The 17,997-nt window shown below is 36.6% G+C and overlaps 1 protein-coding gene across 1 annotated transcript; it reads right to left on the bottom strand.

Moving 5' to 3' along the window:
* Window positions 1-599: 599 nt before the first annotated feature.
* Window positions 600-17,793, bottom strand: tkta (transketolase a). Its single transcript, XM_043252727.1, has 15 exons — window positions 16,903-17,793; window positions 15,111-15,226; window positions 13,430-13,547; window positions 12,268-12,381; window positions 11,957-12,054; window positions 9,677-9,868; window positions 8,773-8,891; window positions 8,493-8,689; window positions 8,242-8,406; window positions 6,587-6,743; window positions 5,965-6,095; window positions 5,157-5,240; window positions 4,903-4,996; window positions 3,891-4,013; window positions 600-1,315 (listed from the first exon to the last, which is right to left on the bottom strand). The coding sequence occupies exons 1-15, from the start codon at window positions 17,020-17,022 to the stop codon at window positions 1,128-1,130; spliced, it is 2,016 nt and encodes a 671-aa protein (XP_043108662.1). The 5' UTR covers window positions 17,023-17,793; the 3' UTR covers window positions 600-1,127.
* Window positions 17,794-17,997: the final 204 nt, after the last annotated feature.

The raw sequence follows: 17,997 nt of genomic DNA on the forward strand, positions 1-17,997 counted from the left end.
CTGTTTTTGAATATATTCAGCCAATCTCTGGGTCTGGCGATAACACTTTTAGCGTAGCTTAGCATAAATCATTGAATCCAATTAGACCATTAGCATGGCATTCAAAAATGACCAAAGAGTTACAATATTTGTCCTTGATTATTATGCCAGAATGAGAGTATAGTTCCTAGTCATATCAGCCTATAAAATCGCAACTTTATTATTTTCCGCCAGTCTTATTACACAATATAACTACAGAAGAGTGAAATTTTAAAAGGAAAAATATCGAAACCCTTTGGTTATTTTTGAATGCGATGCTATCGGTCTAATTGGATTCAATGATCTATGCTAAGCTACGCTAGAAGTGACCCGGAGATCGGCTGAATGGATTCAAAAACAGTAAAACTCAACTTATTAACTCTGGGGGATGTGGAGAATGAGCCTATTTCCCAAAAAAGTAAAGTGTTCCTTTAAGAAACATTTAATTTTTGCCAATAGTTGTGCTACGGGGTGTTTTTGCAGATTTATTATGAATAGAAACATTTCCCGACATCTAATTTGAGATGAAATCTTGTTTTGCTATTTGTTACTTTCTACATTTGTTTTGATTAATGATTTTGTCACAAATCTTTCTAAGTTGTAAATAAACGTTTAAGAGGTTTACGAGAAAATAAAACGACTCAGGTCTAAAATAATACTTTTCATACTTTAAAATACTGTTTCTTTGTAATTAATTGCAAAATTTACTACAAAATTGTGCTACTTGGTGTTTTTGCAGATTCAGTTTCCTCATTATGAATATGTAATTCAAAAGATGAGCGTTTATTTGAAACATTATGGCTTTACTGTCACTTTAAATCATTTTAATGCATCCTTTCGGAATAAAAGAATGAATGATTAAACGATTGCCTCAAACTGTTGAATGTCAGTGTATTTGTAAGGAAATAAACAGAATGTGAAGGTTACTTCAAAAAAGTACATCACGTACAGTATCTCACATTACTATTATACTCACAGTGGGGTCATTCACAGTGAACGAGGTGGAGGGAGGGGCCACGATCTGAAGAGGAGGAGTCATGTGACACAGTGTTTGTGGAGCTGGTTATTTCATCGATCTGGGTGGAGTGGGCGGGGCAAAGCGAACAGGTTCACTTGGCATTGGCCGAACTGCTGAGCATCTTTCTGACCAGCTGTGCGATGGAGTCGCGGTCGATGCCGTAGGTTTTGAGCAGGTCGGACATTTTGCCGCTGCGGGGAACGTGAGCGACAGCCAGACGCTGGAAAGTGAAGCCGGGCTCATTCACGACAGCGGAGCACACCGCCTCTCCCAGGCCACCTGAGGAAACGCAGCACGTGAACATGTCAACGGTTTATTTCTTATTAAAGTGCCCCTATTGTGGATTTTTGTAGCACAGCTCTAAGTGAATCAAAAGATCCTGCAAAGTATTAAATCTGAACATGCGCCATGTATAAAGTTATTGTCTCTCAAAAGAAAGACTCGACTCTGAATCATTGAAACGAGTCCTTTTTATTTAAAACGAGTCCAACGCCGTTTCATGTCGACGTCACACGGAAACATTAGCATATTGCCCACCCACTTGTTGATCTTTTTGCATTGGTTTTGAAATGCTAATTCATTCTTTGCCACTAGGTGCTGCTTTTGGACCATTGAAATCTCACAAACAATGCTTTAAATTAAGTCGACCAATCAAATTAGGAGTCGTCGAACAAATAAGGTCAAAATAAATGCATATTATAAAAAAAAAATCTAAGTGTTATTTGACTTTGCATGCATGTCAACCTATTCTTTGGCACTCCCAAAACCAAAATATGAATCTTTCATGACCCATTATAGGGGCATTTTAAGGAATACACACAAAATAACCCTTTTTGAAGGGTTTTATTGATATAGGCATCCTGGGAAATTATGATTTAAATAAATATGATATCTTTATGATGATCTTGATGAACATCCCAATTACAGTTGTAAAAAAACTGTTGAAACTAGGACTTTAATAGTTGGTAGTTTGGTAGTTGATCTAAAGACACACACACACACACTATTGGTCAAAACTTTTTATTAATATTATTTTCTTATGTTTTCAAAAGTATCTTTTGAACACCAAGGCTGCATTTTTTAATCAAAAATAAAGGAAAATGTAATATAAGTTGAATTTTCAGCAGCCATTATTACTGCGCATTTATTCCTATCATCGTTGTGTGTATTTTTGCTGTCTTTACTGCTACTTACATACCTAGAATTTAAATATTAAATTAAGAAAAAAAATCCTTCTGATCCCAAACGTGTTATTATAGTATTTACTATGTTTTTCTAAATATTTTAAACGAGTCATTATTATTATTATACACTATATTATATTTGTTTTGATTTTAGTTAAATTGTCACTTTTATTAAAAAAAAAACCCGATGTATTTTGTTCAAGTTCTAGTTTTATTTTTTAACTATTTTCAGTAATTGTAGTACTTTAATTTAAACTCCAGTTAAACTGCAATGCAAAATGTTACATTTTTGTTTCGTTAAAGCTTTTTCATTTAATATTTGTGTATATTTATTATTTGTATTTAATATACGTGGGGGAGGAGGAGTTCCAGCAGATGTTAGAATAAGAGCTGTAATTCTTCACGTCACCTTTAAGGTTTAAAATGTAAAAAACACTGGGGTTTAAAACACTGCTCAAGTCATATTAGAATGAATATCATGCTTTTAAACTAGCATTCACCTGCGCATAAAGGCCACAGTTTGACCTTTTATACTATGTTCTGCTTGTAAAAATTCATGTATGTGAAACACCATGCTTTGATAGACTATCCAAATCTCTTTTTATCCCTACACGCCCCTCCTATCAACCTTGCTGCGATCACATGTTCTCTCTGTCCGCCTCAATCCTCTTTCTCTCCCCCGGGGCAGAGGGGATGTTTGCTTTCAGAATGATTTTGGATGTTAAACTCTCTCTCTCTCTCTCTCTCTCTCTCTCTTTCTCTCTCTCTCTCTCTCTCTCTCCCTCTCTCTCTCTCTCTCTCTCTCTCTCTCTCTCTCTCTCTCTCTCTCTCTCTCTCTCTCTCTCTCTCTCTCTCTCTCTCTCTCTCTCTCTCTCTCTCTCTCTCTCTCTCTCTCTCTCTCTCTCTCTCTCTCTCTCTCTCTCTCTCTCTCTCTCTCTCTCTCTCTCTCTCTCTCTCTCTCTCTCTCTCTCTCTCTGTCTCTCTCTCTCTCTCTCTCTCTCTCTCTCTCTCTCTCTCTCTCTCTCTCTCTCTCTCTCTCTCTCTCTCTCTCTCTCTCTCTCTCTCTCTCTCTCTCTCTCTCTCTCTCTCTCTCTCTCTCTCTCTCTCTCTCTCTCTCTCTCTCTCTCTCTCTCTCTCTCTCTCTCTCTCTCTCTCTCTCTCTCTCTCTCTCTCTCTCTCTCTCTCTCTCTCTCTCTCTCTCTCTCTCTCTCTCTCTCTCTCTCTCTCTCTCTCTCTCTCTCTCTCTCTCTCTCTCTCTCTCTCTCTCTCTCTCTCTCTCTCTCTCTCATCCAGTCTCACTCCTCCCCTGGCACGCAGGCAGTAATGCCACGTCCAGGGCCGCCTGTGTTATCTAGGTCACAATAAGCCCCGCGGCCGTACGTTTGCTTAAGGAGACCTGACAGCCCTCCGCTTCTCTGTCTTTTTTTCCCCTGAATGAACAGAATGAGACACGGCCAAAAAACTCCACCGATTATGACAACACAATGCCTCTCGCTTTTTGCCAACACATCATGTTTCTCCCAGCCAGCCAATTGCGCTCCGCCACAACCTCACAGGCCCGATACGTTCCTCTCCTCGACTGGACTTGCTGTTCATGCTACTTGGATGTGCAGCCAGGCTGAAATGCGCGCTTGAGACAAGGGATAATGTGCTCTACGCTTGAAACCCACCTTCATAATAGTGATCCTCAACCGTGATGACACGACCCCTGGTGGCACGCACATGGTCGATGATGGTTTTGGCATCCAGGGGTTTGATTGTGAAGGGATCGATCACTCTGATGTAAATCCTCTCTGGAGAGTGACACACAAAGCGCGCGTAACTCCAGTTAATCACTACAATGAGCAAATGTGAAATGCTGCATGGGAGCTATGAGAGCTAGTCTAGAGATCGGGTCGTTCTGAACTTGTAAGGTCTTTGTTTGTCTTCAAGAACGCAAATGAAGATATTTGTGATGAAATCCGAGAGCTTTCTGACCCTAGACAGCAACGCAAATACCTTGTCAAGGTCCAGAAAGGCAGTAAGGACATCATTAAAATAGTCCATGTGATGACAGGAAAAATGACAGGAAGAGAAGAACTTGTTGAATAAAGTCACTATTTTTGTTTGAAAAAAATAGCTTCATAAAATTGAAGCGCTCATTTTAACATAGCCCTTACTTTCTGGGCCTTGAATGTATCAGTTGTGTTGTTGTCTGTGCAGAGTCAGAAAGCTCTTGAATTTTTAAATTTGTTTTTAGAAAATGAAATAATGATAAGAATGTCGCTTTTTGGGTATGCTTTCCCTTTAAGACAATGCTAGTACGTACTTTTGAATAATTCTTTATTAGACTTCATTCATTCATTAAAACTACAACATATATTTAACATAATGGTGTGACTGATATAAAGCTAATATATTTAACTAAACATAATCAATCAACAAAGTAAAGGCATTTATAATGTTACTTATGATTTCTATTCTATCAGGATGGTTTCTGAAGGATCGTGTGACACTGAGGACTGGAGTTATGATGCTAAAAATTCAGCTTTGATCATAGGAATAAATTACATTTTGGAATAATGTAAGCTTTTTTTTAACAATAATATTTCACATTATTATTTTTTTCACAAACATAAGAGATTTTCTTCAAAAACAAAGGCCAAACTTTTTAAATGAGGTATATAGTCTGTTTTCTTCTACCTTTTTTGAGCTGCTCAGCTGCAGCCAGAGCTTCATGGAGGGTCATTCCGGCTCCGATCACTGTAACCTGATCTTCCTTACTCTGGCACACCACCTAATCAGGTCATTGACACATTAATGGTGTTTTGTCACGCATACTCATATAATATTAATATAACTCAGCTTAACAAAGTGGATCAATGATAAATGTGTAACCGCTTTGATTCTATTTACTATAGAATCAAAAATTGGTAGTATATATACTACAGCTTTACCTTGGCTTGGCCGACATGGAAGTCCTCGTTGCTGTTGTAAATGATGGTGGTCTCTGGGCGGGTGGTCCTGATGTAACAAACCCCCTTGAGTCCAGAAAAAAATGATAGAAATATGAAAAGGGGTAAATCTCATGATGAAAAAAGCGGAAAAGAAAATATTTTCTAATAGGTGTTAATAGTATGTATTAACACAGGTGTTAATAGTATTTAATGCTCCACACAAAAAAAAACTAGTCTTTGTACTATAGGTGCGTATAGAAGCCAATAGAATACTTGAAAACGAGAGTGACACACTGATCACGCTGCAAAAGTCTGCAAAAACATCTTTTTCATTTTATGAATTGCATTGTGCAGGTGAATTAACATTTTTTGCAACTTTATGCAATTTATAAGATAAAAATAAATTTTCAAGTATTCTATTAGCATATGGTTTAGTTTAAAACTTAAAAAGTAAGCCAATATTCAAAGACTGTCTCAACCAACTTAGCATTTACGGTTACAAAGTGATAATGCTTTTCTTCGAATTTCAATTTACATTTTTACATTTTTAAGTTTCCTTGATTCATTAAAATTCATACACTGAATTGAAAAATGGGGTTGCTCCGTGTCAAATCAACCAAATTTAAGAAAGGCTCACATTTTTAATTTAGTCAATATTTTTCTGAAGGATCATGAAACACTGTTACTCAGTAATCCACTATTTTGTAGAGAAGGGGGGTCAAAATAATAATTTTCATCTGAGATTCAAAGCCAGATTAACTCATCTCTACTGTTCACCCGCTCATAATAATAGATAAACCATGCCAACCTTTGTGTTGGCTGCAAGCTCCACAGCCTTTTCAGCAGACACAGCATCACTGGGGTAGAAAATGGTGGCAGTGGGGATGGCTCTAAAAATAGCCATGTCCTCCAGCCCCATGTGGGCCGGTCCGTCCTCTCCTAAAACACACACACACACCATGCTCACACGCTATTATTTAGACCGAACAGAATTTGTATTTGAGATATGCGAGGCAGGTGCACAAGCATGCGACAGTCGAGCAGACAGGCAGGTGTACAGACAGCCGGACTGGCATGCAGTGTACCTGTGCTAACTGAGGGGATGCCGGGTCACCCGGAGACAGCCTCCGAGATACACAGGGGGAGGGAGAGAGGGAGAAAGGGTTGTGCTAAGAGTCGCACCACCGCCAGACGACCAGGAGAACAAAACACACATCAGAAAGACAGCTTCAGGAAAAAAAAGGGGTGAATCGCTCACAAATCTAGTCAAAAACATCATCGTTAGAGCCGTCACAGCTGCGACACGTGAGGGAGGAGAATGGGAGGTGCCGGAAACGGGCGTGGCTTAAAAGGAGGGATTTTGATTGGAGAGTGCAACTGTCCGTTAGAAAATAGGTGGGCCTTAAAAAGAAAAGAAAGCTTTTTATTACCGACAGACAGGCCGCAGTGGGAACCGCAGAGGTTTATGTTGCTGTCTGAGATGGCGGCCATGCGGAGCTGGTCGTACGCGCGGGTGAAGAAGGTGGCCAGGCCACTGGCGAACACGATGTTTCGCTCACGTGCGGCACAGCCTGTGGCGACGCTGACCTGCGAAAGATGGACGTTGGTATTTTTAACCACGCTGTTAAACACATACTGATCAGACTTACTGTTATCCTGTGTCGTATAAGAGTTGCCAGTGGTTTTGGCCCCTTTTAATAAGAGTAACCGAGAAACAGTCTAGCACCCAGAAAAAAATAGTATTCATTGAAAAATAAAGGACACGCACAAGCAAGCCAAAAGAAATGACTTATATCAATATACTGGCAAATAATTCAGACATAAATAGTGTAATATCTCATACATCTTCGGTAATGTAGTAGGGAAGAAACATGGAGCCTGCTAAACAGAAACAGGAATTTTATTCTTCATCTGAAAGGAATTAGAGTGTGTGGCTCACATACTCGATATCATTTCCTGTTTCCTGTCTGAAATCCTCTCCACGCAAGGCATTATCTAGAATATATCCAAGCCTCAGCAACAGTAAAGGCCATTGCACACTGAGTCTGAAATTTTTGTATGCGTTTTTTCTTTTTTTTCTATTTGTCATCCTTTGCTATGAAACTGCTTGCTACGGATGCGAAAATGCAGAAAATCGTGATCCAAATATACAAAATAATATATCCAATGCCATTTTCCTTACGTCAAGGTATTAAAATCAAGCCCTATTTCTTTTTTGTCAGGATACAGTGCAGTGCGTGTCCTCTGCTTTGCCTCTGATTGGTTAACTGCTGAGTTTGAAACAGATCTGAACTCTGACCATTTAATTAATATTCAGATTTTCCGATGTCCATCCCGATCACTTCCCAAAACACAAAATGGCAACCTACCACATGTACCAAGTGTTCAATGACTATGTAGAGACAAAGTCGAAATATTTTGGCTTACGGCCGTTATACAGATGGTAAAGAATGTGCTTATGAGAAGATAATAGGCAGTGCGGGTTTTCTGCATGAATTCTCGGGGAAAGGCACTGCAGCAGGGCGTGGTGCAAAATGGAGCGTAAGTGGGTCACATCTTCACTGCTGCATTATGGATAGAGCGCCATGTATTATTTAACAAATCAGTATTTTGGTGCTTGAAGGGGCTTTTTACATGACCAATCCCAGAGCTCTACTTTATCAGTACAATCTAGCGAGTATTTGAGGATGTTTTGATCACTAAGCTAGTCTCCCAAATGAGCAGACCTTTGATTTGATTCTTTTAATTGTCAAAAGGGCTCAAATGTAACTATAAAAAGAATAGTCCACGGTTTTGATGCACAAAAAAGTGGTTTTGATGCACAAAATTGGTTTTATTGTCTCGCATACCAAAATATTTTATCTACATGAAAATGCAGATTCCGTTGTGAATGATAGTAAAAAATCTCTTTCTTTTTTTAATTTTTTCCCCCCAAGATTACCCCATGGCAGATTTTGTCTTTGAACTATCCCTTTTAATATTGTAATAAGTAATATGTTTTTTCAACCAGGAACTCACAATCATGGCAGTTTTTGTCGCCATTTTTGGTCAAATATCACGATAATGGTGCTTCATAGTTTCCTACCATGTTCTGCTCTGCGCTGTAACACTCAATGAAGCGGTTGGGATGCTCATTTTTAAAGATTTCAGAGTAGGTGAAATTTTTGGTGTCGACATCCATAGCCACCACTCGCTCGTTGTAACGCCCCAGTTTGGCCACGGCCATCCCGTACGCCTTGCAGGTGGCAATCTGTTGGAAACGAGCAAGGGGTAAAGAGTTAGACCTTGATTTTAAATCAATATAACATCCATCCGTTCTTTGACTTGAGCTCTCACCTTCTCTCCAGGTTTGTAGTTGGGAGCGCTGGGCATGCGGACGTTGCGCAGACTTACGGGTGGAGCATCTTCAATGGGTGAAGCAGGGTACATGCGCTTGTTACTGTTGAGGATACGGCTCTGGAGGTCTCTCATGACGCTCTCTGCCATGTCCTTCGACAGCACCTTGCCATGCCATCCCATCTTATCTTCTGCCACTGAGCAGAACAGAGTTTTTTGATTAGAATATATTGAGCTATCTCTGTATTTATAGACTTGGAAGTGAGGGGAAAGAATATACCAGGAATGCCTTTGCCCTTGATGGTTTTGGCGATGATGGCAGTGGGTTGGTGGCGTGGCTGGCTCAAGGCTTTACACAGCTCTTCCACGCTGTGGCCGTCCACAATGATAGCATGCCAACTAAAAAAAAAAAAAAATCAATAAAAAAAACCGACTGATGGCTTTTCCCACACAAACAAAATTAAAAACACTGTTACTGTTAACGAAAACTAAAATTCGTAAAAATGTATACAAAACAAAAATAAGCTATAAGCTTATTTAAGCTATAAAATACATTTTAAAACACAAAAAGTAAGAAAAAGTAAAATGACAAAAATGGCAAGAAATGCACTAAAATGTTAATTAAAAAACAAATATAAAATATATAATAATTCTAAAATAAAACTGGCAAATCTTAGGAATAAGACAGTAAAATGAGCAAAAAATGTCTAAAGCAGACTTTAAAGGAGTGTTTTAAAGTATTAAAGGTGACGTTTTGACTCTTCTAAAACCAAAAACGTAGCATAATATGTTTGTAGATGTTTATGAAACATTATTTTTATTTCTCAAAAAAAAAAAAAAAAAAAAATGCTACAGCCAATAATTCTACTCTAATGTGCGCTCTGGAGTGAAACGCCTTTGTCTTTGCAGCATTCATTCCAGCCAGTAGCTGTCAATCATATATAATAAACCTCATAAGGTTGAGTGTCCACCAAAGCATTAGTCCTCGCAGCTAGCAAGCGCTGAGCAACTTTTTTAGTTTTTTTCCTGATACTGGAAGTTGAAGAATATTCAACTTTGGGTAAAAGGCTACGTTTGGAGTTAATATTGCTTGTCTTTACTAGATCATATTGCCAGACCACCTAATGGGGTTCTGGGGTTTGACGTTCCCAGCCCATGCCTTTATCCACCTCCATCCAACCTACCCAAAGGCCTCACAGCGTCTCTGGTACTTCTCCACATGGTGCTGCAGTGGTGCTGGATCACTCTGGCCCAGCCGGTTGATGTCCAGTATAGCCAGCAGATTATCCAGCTGGTAGTAGGAAGCGAAGGCCATGGCCTCCCACACGGCCCCCTCGGACATCTCTCCATCCCCCAGCAGGCAGTACACACGGTAACTGCAGAAGAGTGAAAACACCACTACATTTTTCCTTTTCTAAAGACAATGGTGCTTGCATGTGCAAATTTGCCACCATGATGGAAGAGTGTTGTTAGCGGTGGCCAAGCTGTTCTGAGTGTGTTTTAGCGCATTGTTATGCAGTTGCTAGGTCATTGTAGGTGGTTGCTAAGATGTCCTTAGTGCTGGGGGAGTATTTAGATTATTTTGTTGATGGGGGCTTTTCTTTTGTGTTCTGGCATACTTGATTTATGTTAGTATTCATTGTCTCAAACTTCTACTTGAAATTTTTCAAATATTTATTGAACATAAAATAAGATATTAAAGAAAGAATGAAGAATGTTGGTAATCAAACAGTAATACTTCCCATTGACTTCCATAGTATTTATTTCTCTACTATGAAAGTCAGTGAAGACCAACAACTGTTTTTTAATTATTATTGTAGTTTTTAAGTATTATTTTTTTAATTAAGGACAAATAATTTGCAATATATACTCAAATAATAAGCAATATACTATACTATCAGGTCAGTGAGGTGTCAGTGAGGTTTTTATTTTTTTATAGTAATTAATTTTTTGTTAACATACAAAAATGCAATAAATTAACCAATGTTTAAAGACTTTAATAATATCACTAAAAGATTTATATTACTAATAAATATTGTTCTTTTGAACCTTTAATTTATCAAAGAAAAATTTGAATTTCCATAACAATATAAATCTGCACAACTGTCACGAATCTGGTCAACGAATGTCCGCTCCCTCACCACCGGATGTCACTCCCTCACCACACTGACCCTTGCATTACATCATTGCTGCATTTCACTCTGGACTTCAATTCCCATCATCCACTGCACTGATGACACACACACCTGATTGCACTTTTCACACGCTCACCTGCATTCAATCGATCACACACCTTAAACAACAGTTTCTCCCTCTGCTTTTCGCCGAGCATTATCTAGCGTTTAGCACTCTCTAGTGTTAGCTGCTTTACAAAAGTCAGATTCTTGTTTGCGCAGTCTTCTGTCCGTTTCTAATTTTCTTAGTTAGCTTATTTCTTGTCTTGACTGTTTTCCCAGTCTGTTTTTATATTGTATCAATATTTTACAACATTACTACTTTTCTACACTTTTGATCAAATAAATGCAGATTTCAAAAACATACAAAAATCACAGAACACTAGTAAATTTATATATATATATATATATATATATATATATATATATATATATATATATATATATATATATATATATATATATATATATATAAACATATATATATATATATATATATATATATATATATATATATATATTTACTAGTGTTCTGTGATTTTTGTATGTTTTTGAATCTGCTATATATATATATATATATATATATATATATATATATATATATATATATATTATTTTATTTATTTTATTTTTTTTATTTTTTTCATGGGGGTTTTTTCAGCTTGCTTGCTGATGTGTAAAACCTCATCACCGCCTCCCTCCTTAACACCACCTGACACCTTCCTGTCACACCAGATCCACTTTCTTTCACGCTCAGATTCAATTGATTAGAAATTGCCTAGGATTTGAGAAAAAGTGCTCTTACGCAACACAGCGGGCACGGTTCCTCTTTCTCTGCACAGCAGCACAAGCGCAGATTACGTATTTATGGGTTTTACAATGCATTATAAATAGGCAGTTGGTCACGTTTTAAAAGGATCGCCCCAAAAATTAGGCTTCAGTTCGGGAATAATTTGTGCGCTTATGCCTAAATCGGATTCCATCCAAGATATAAAAATAACCGGGTGATGGCCGCTGGGGCTTTGATTATTAGAGCAGAAGAATCGCAAAAAGCACAGCTTGACAGGAAAACTCCACACCCTTAAAATCCGCAGCAACGACCTACCAACTCAGGTAAATGCAAAACAGAATATAGATGCATTTTATAGATGCGTATCCACATTTTAAGCATCTGAAAACTGTTTTTTTTTTTAAAAGATCTAATTCATTTTGAGTTTGCAACAAAGCACAATCATACAGCTGTTAGTATCTTCTATGGTGAACGTATGGGTTTATGGGTGACGTTCTTACCTGGATTTGTCAAAGTATTTAGCCGTATAGGCCATTCCACAGGCTATACCCAGCCCCTGTCCCAGAGAGCCTGTGGCCACATCCACAAACTGCTGCTTCTGTCAAACACAAACACACACACACACTCACGTGGATGTTACATAAAATATCGGCTGTCATTGGTTAACGCAGCCAGTTTAACCCGAACAATTATGTCTGACCCAATAAACTGCAAGATTTCTCACGGTGCTGCTAAATATTTTCTGATGCGAGAGCAGGTGGCTTTCACGTCGTTGTGAGTGAATGTGTTACAGAAGAGCGGTGTTACTCACGGGTGTGGGGTGTCCCTCCAGCGTGGAGTCCACCTGACACATGCTCATGAGCTCCGACTCTTTCAGGAAGCCGATCTCCACCCACACAGAGTAGAGGACAGGGGCCGCATGACCCTGGGAACACCAAGCACACAATCTATGCCTCAACCACGATGCCGTCGTTATGCAACTGTACGACACTTTAACATTTAATGTTAAGCACTGTGTTAATATATATATTAAACATATACTTTATGTTTATATTACTACTATTATGCAATCGTCCAACAATTACTTAAAATAGGAAATAAAAAACAGCTGAAAAACACATTTTGCATAGTCCTGTATGCTTATTATTGCTATTGTTATTATTATTATTTCGATACTACCATTATGCAAATATCCAACAGTTGCTTAAAATAAAAAAAAACTATTTAACAACTGATGAACATATTTTGCATAGTCATGTATGTTTAATATTATTTATTTTTCTATTATCACCATTATGTTATTATCCAACAGTTACTTAAAATAAAAACAAAAACATATATAACATATTATAAACATTAGATAATAATTTTTTGGCGTAGCGCTGCATATTTTATTATCATCATATCATATAAATTTTTCTATTTTGCAATTATCTATTATTCTATTACGCATATTTATTATTATTATTTTTTAAAATGCATTACCATGTGTTACGTAATTATCCATGGATTATTAAAATAAAATTAAAAAACCTGCTAATAAACATATTTCACAAAGCTCTCCATCATTATTATTATTTTATATTATATTTGTATTTATTTATTTATTTTCTATTACCAAATTCTGCAATTAACTAGCACTGTCTTATATCATATTATATTATTATTTTTATTTGATATTATATATGACTGTGGGTATTATACATAGACTGTGGACTATGTATTTTCATGGAACTTACATTACATTTAGTTTTATATTTATTAGTTTAATTTTGGGTATTAATGGTTAATAAGATCAATGACCATCATAACTGTCAATAAAAAAATGTATGTATAGTTTTTTTGTGATTCATACAGTGGTACTGGCACAAAATAATGCCCTTCTCCTTACTTAGCGCCGACTTGATGTACACTTGAAATATTAAAGCTGACACTTGAATAATCCCAGTTAGCTGAGTCTCTGGTAACCTCACCTTGGACAGGATGAAGCGGTCATTGTTGGGGTTCTTGGGGTCATCCGGCCTGTACTTCATAGTATGAAAGAAAAGCACAGACATGATCTCTGCCACACTGCAACATGATGTTGGATGCCTGCCAAGAAAAAAAAAAGCAGGAAGAGTTTAAAGGACGGTTAAAGAGAGGGTAGTTTCATATCTGACCCATCATTTTCACTACAGTTTATGATGCATAAACTAAAAGAATCATCACACACATAAAAACGCAATAATTGAGCTTGTCAGGGCAGAATAAGACAATTAGTGTCTATCCAAAGGTGATGTTTAATCCAGGATGCCCCACCAGCACCTCACTTGTGGCATAATCTAAAGCTTTGAGCAAACATACCACCCACTAACATCCACCTGTTTCCAGATTAGGTCACAGACAGCACTAAAAACCACATGCTGTGAGACGACTCACTATCAGACCGTCACCTAACGGAGTGCGTTTAGATGCTATTTAACACTATGCTCGATCATCTTCAGATATCAGTTATGAATAACTGCGCCATTTGGATTCATGCGGCAGTTTACATAACAGCTCAGCGGTACCATTAGAAAACACACTGTGCCCAGAGGAAAGAACATGCAGTTATTTGTATTAAACGATGATTTTGAAACAACAACCATTTTCATGCACACACTTCATAAATCTAATTAGTTCCCACTACCACCTTATTATAAATATATTAATATTAACATTAAACTTTAAAATCTAGATACATAGACACAAACCTATACATACTATCTACAATAGAACTAGTATTATATATTATATTATAATTTTTAGATTTCATTATTATTTCATTTTTATTCTTTATATATCTATCTATCTGTAAATGCATTTTATCTATTCAATTAAATTGTAATTTATCTATTGCATAAAATCTACTTAACATTATTTGTATTATATTAAACACAGGTTTCCTTTTGCGTTTCAAAAAAAAAATTTTTCCTAATAATTACAAACTATGATTATGATGTTATTTTTTTCTTTTTCTTTTTAATCTACTGAAAACCGAAAAAGCAGATGTTAATGTTATAACTAAAAATAAAGATAAAGAAAATGAGCCACCTAAATTGCGATCTGTTCCTCATTAAAAAAAATTAAAAAAAAAAAAATAAAAACATGTAATAAAATTATGAGATTATGTAATGTAATAGCATTCTCCATCATTGCAAAAGTCAATTATAAGCTACATTTTTGATTAAAAAAATACTTAAAATTAGAGGATTATAGGGAATATGAAAGATTGAGAGTTTATGAGAAAAAAGGTAGAGCTGCATATATATATGTATATGACTGAAAATATGAAAAAATGTAAAATCTAAAAAATTATTTACACATAAATAAATAAAAATCCCCCAAAAATCAAAAAACCTTTTGTCCTTTTCTAGCTGCATCCCTTCACCATCTGTTTGCTAAGGTTTTGAGGACAAAGATTATGCCTTGCATAAGGGCGTGCATGCAAGAGCGTGTTTGCTTGCACGACAGTGGCATGAGCATTAGTGCACGTCTATCTATCTATCTATCTATCTATCTATCTATCTATCTATCTATCTATCTATCTATCTATCTATCTATCCACCTGTCTCTCCATCTATCTCTCCATCTCACCAAGCAGCAGGTATTTGTAGAAAGTGTACCAGCTCTTACCCGTTGCCCACTGCAGTGGTGGCTTTGATAGAGTTGATTCGGAGGCGGTTGGCGATGTTCCTCAGCGCCTGCACGGTCTGCTGGTCGGGTTTGTGGTAGTCCTCCATAGGTTCAGCCTGATAGCACCACAGAATGAAAGGAGAGAATGAGGTTGAGGAGAGCACTGGTTGCGTGTGCGTGAGAGACAGAAGAGGAGGAGGAGAGGAGAGGGAGGCTGCTTTATGAGTTTATAGTGTGCAGCACAGGTCGAGAGGCAGTGTGCATTGGCTGTGGCAGAGAAAGTGGGTGTGTGCCAAGGAGAGAGAGAGAGAGACTGAGACAGACAGAGCGTAAAGAGAGGGAATCACTCGTTATGACCTTTGGCTGCTGGATCTAAACTCATTAGCAGATTAAAGATGCGCCCTGGCCAGTTCTTTGAGGCGGTAGCGGACGTGCGTGCGGGTTTACTTTGGGGATAAAACTGTGTCCAGAAGTTAGTCCAATCTGACAAAGCCCCCCTTTGCCGGCGCATTCCTCTACTGGAAAACTATCATAAATATTATGGCAGTAAATTGAAAATTAAAAAAAAGCTTTCTTTTGGGGACAAGTACTTTTTTTTTTAGTAAATATGATTAATTGTACATACAAAGAATGGAAGAAGCAAAAAAAAAAAAAAAAAAAAGGTTGCAAAATTTACGGTAAGAAAACGGCAGCGGTAGCTCTACCGTAAAAAATATGGTGGCAACATTTTAGGTTTTACGGTTTTAACTTACATTTACAGTTAAATACCATAATTTCATTAAGTGATATAGTATTAAACCAGTACTGAAATCTGTTTTGTACCTTTGTAATATACTAATAACCACTAAAAACAGGTGGTGAACACCATCATAGTGAGACTCACTTATAATATCAAATGTAATATAATATAAATATAATATAAACATTAATTTAACAACATTAGGTGTAAAATACAACAATATAAAACATAACAGATGAGAAAAAACTAAGAAGAAACCAGTTTTAAACGCAACACACTGAATTCTGCGAACATCACTTTACGTTCTTTCCATTCTTTTTTACTTCCAAAAATGGCATTGTAAAATTGTCTGAGATGTCTATTACAGTTTTTCACACTTTATATTAGGAAAACTCCCTGTTATCCATTTAACAGGTGTTTACTGTTAAAATCTGTCATTTTTACAGTGTATAATGGGACTAAAACAAACAATTGAGTTTTATATTTGTATTTTACTTCTAAACTTCACAAGTCCAGTTTATGTCTTTCCATTTTATTTTATTATATATTTAGAATTTAGAACTAGTCAACATTTGAAGTGGATCGAAATCAACCTAAAACTAAAATGTATTCTTCTCTTTAACATTGATTAACTTTTTTGATCCACTTCAAATCCTGACTACTATATATTCAGTTTAACAAAAGAAGATTTAATGGCTGAATTATTTACATCTGTTTAAGTTGCCAGTAGGCTAAAAGATATAATGATATAATATGATATAATGCACGCTATCATCACTGTTAATGTGTCATTTCTTATACGAAGAGCAGGTTTCAGATATAAATTAAGTGTCTTATTTCAGCGAGTTGTCGCCTGTTTCAGCTAAAACTAAACTGAAATAAAAATGAATAAAATTATACATGCATAGAATGGCAAACACACAACAATACTACTGAAACTTTAACTAAAATTATAATAAATTAAACAAATAAATAAAATGATTAATATTTAAAAATAAATAATCTTAATGTCGAAGAATTTTGTTGCCATCTTGAGGAATTTAGAGAAATTACAGAGCAGAGGAAGTCTACTACTGCACGTCTAATGGCCGCCAAATGGCTGCTCCGGCTCTGCTCCGGCATTAGAGGCGTCTCATCTCCAGCTGTTACATGGTACAATCCGGAATAACCCATCGGCTCACTGCAGACAGGGAGGACAACATGTTCATTTCTTTTAGGGATATTTTTTTAATTACTATTCACACGAAAACAGAGAACATAAGTGTTTAAGATGACACTTTTATCCACTAAATGAGCTCATTTCTAATTTGCTCCATGTCTCAAAAAAGTTCTGCTGGGAGAACATCTAGCAAACTAATTAAGCTCGTCGACGTCGAGTTTGTAACATGATTAGCTATTAGCTTACTAAGGCTAAGATATAAGATTTTCGAAATGTGAGAGACCACAAACATTAGGACAGCCTTAGAGCCCCGGACTGTGAACACGGGAAATCTCCCGAAATCTCTCGAGACTTGAGAATAAATATGTTTCCCAGTATCTCTGCCACGTGCGTTTTTTTCGGGGGGTACTAAATGGATTTCTAAATGATACACATGCAGTGCGTAAGAAGATTTGATATGAAAATAAAAAATAAAATAAAAAAGAACAGCATGCTTTGCTCAAACTTTTAACATGGCCAGTGATTTATTGATTTCTTTGCTGTATTAAGGCGCTGCTGCACAGATCTAACATAACATGCCATTTCTTTCTCTTCTGTTTACCTTCACAGACACAACCGAGTGTTTTTGTTGTTCACACAAACTTGTGTGCATCTGACAGTTTAAGCGAAATATCAGAAGAAAACTCTGTACTAACACTAACGTGTGACAGATGCTTTCTGGGCGTGTGCTCAGAAAATTGTATCAGAAGTTTAAACTTATATGCTTTAAAACCCATAATTTTAGTGTGAAAAGGTTTATATATATATATATATATATATATATATATATATATATATATATATATATATATATATATATATATATATATATATAAGCTTTCAATGTGCACAAGATTTGTGTTTTCAAGACAACCAGTTCAAAGGGAACATAATTAGGTTTTTTTTTTTTTAGAAATAGGCTCCTTCTCAGTCAAGTGTTAAATAGGAAA

The sequence above is a fragment of the Puntigrus tetrazona genome, chromosome 11, assembly GCF_018831695.1.
Source record: "Puntigrus tetrazona isolate hp1 chromosome 11, ASM1883169v1, whole genome shotgun sequence".
Taxonomy (NCBI): Eukaryota; Metazoa; Chordata; class Actinopteri; order Cypriniformes; family Cyprinidae; genus Puntigrus; species Puntigrus tetrazona.

Excerpts from the sequence above, each read along its gene's own strand:
- tkta (XM_043252727.1), bottom strand. The coding sequence starts at position 17,022 with ATGGGTTATTCCGGATTGTACCATGTAACAGCTGGAGATGAGACGCCT. Across the intron at positions 4,997-5,156 it reads TCCATGTCGGCCAAGCCAAG|GTGGTGTGCCAGAGTAAGGA; the intron begins GTAAAGCTGTAG and ends TGACCTGATTAG. Across the intron at positions 1,316-3,890 it reads TGAGGATCACTATTATGAAG|GTGGCCTGGGAGAGGCGGTG; the intron begins GTGGGTTTCAAG and ends GCGTTTCCTCAG.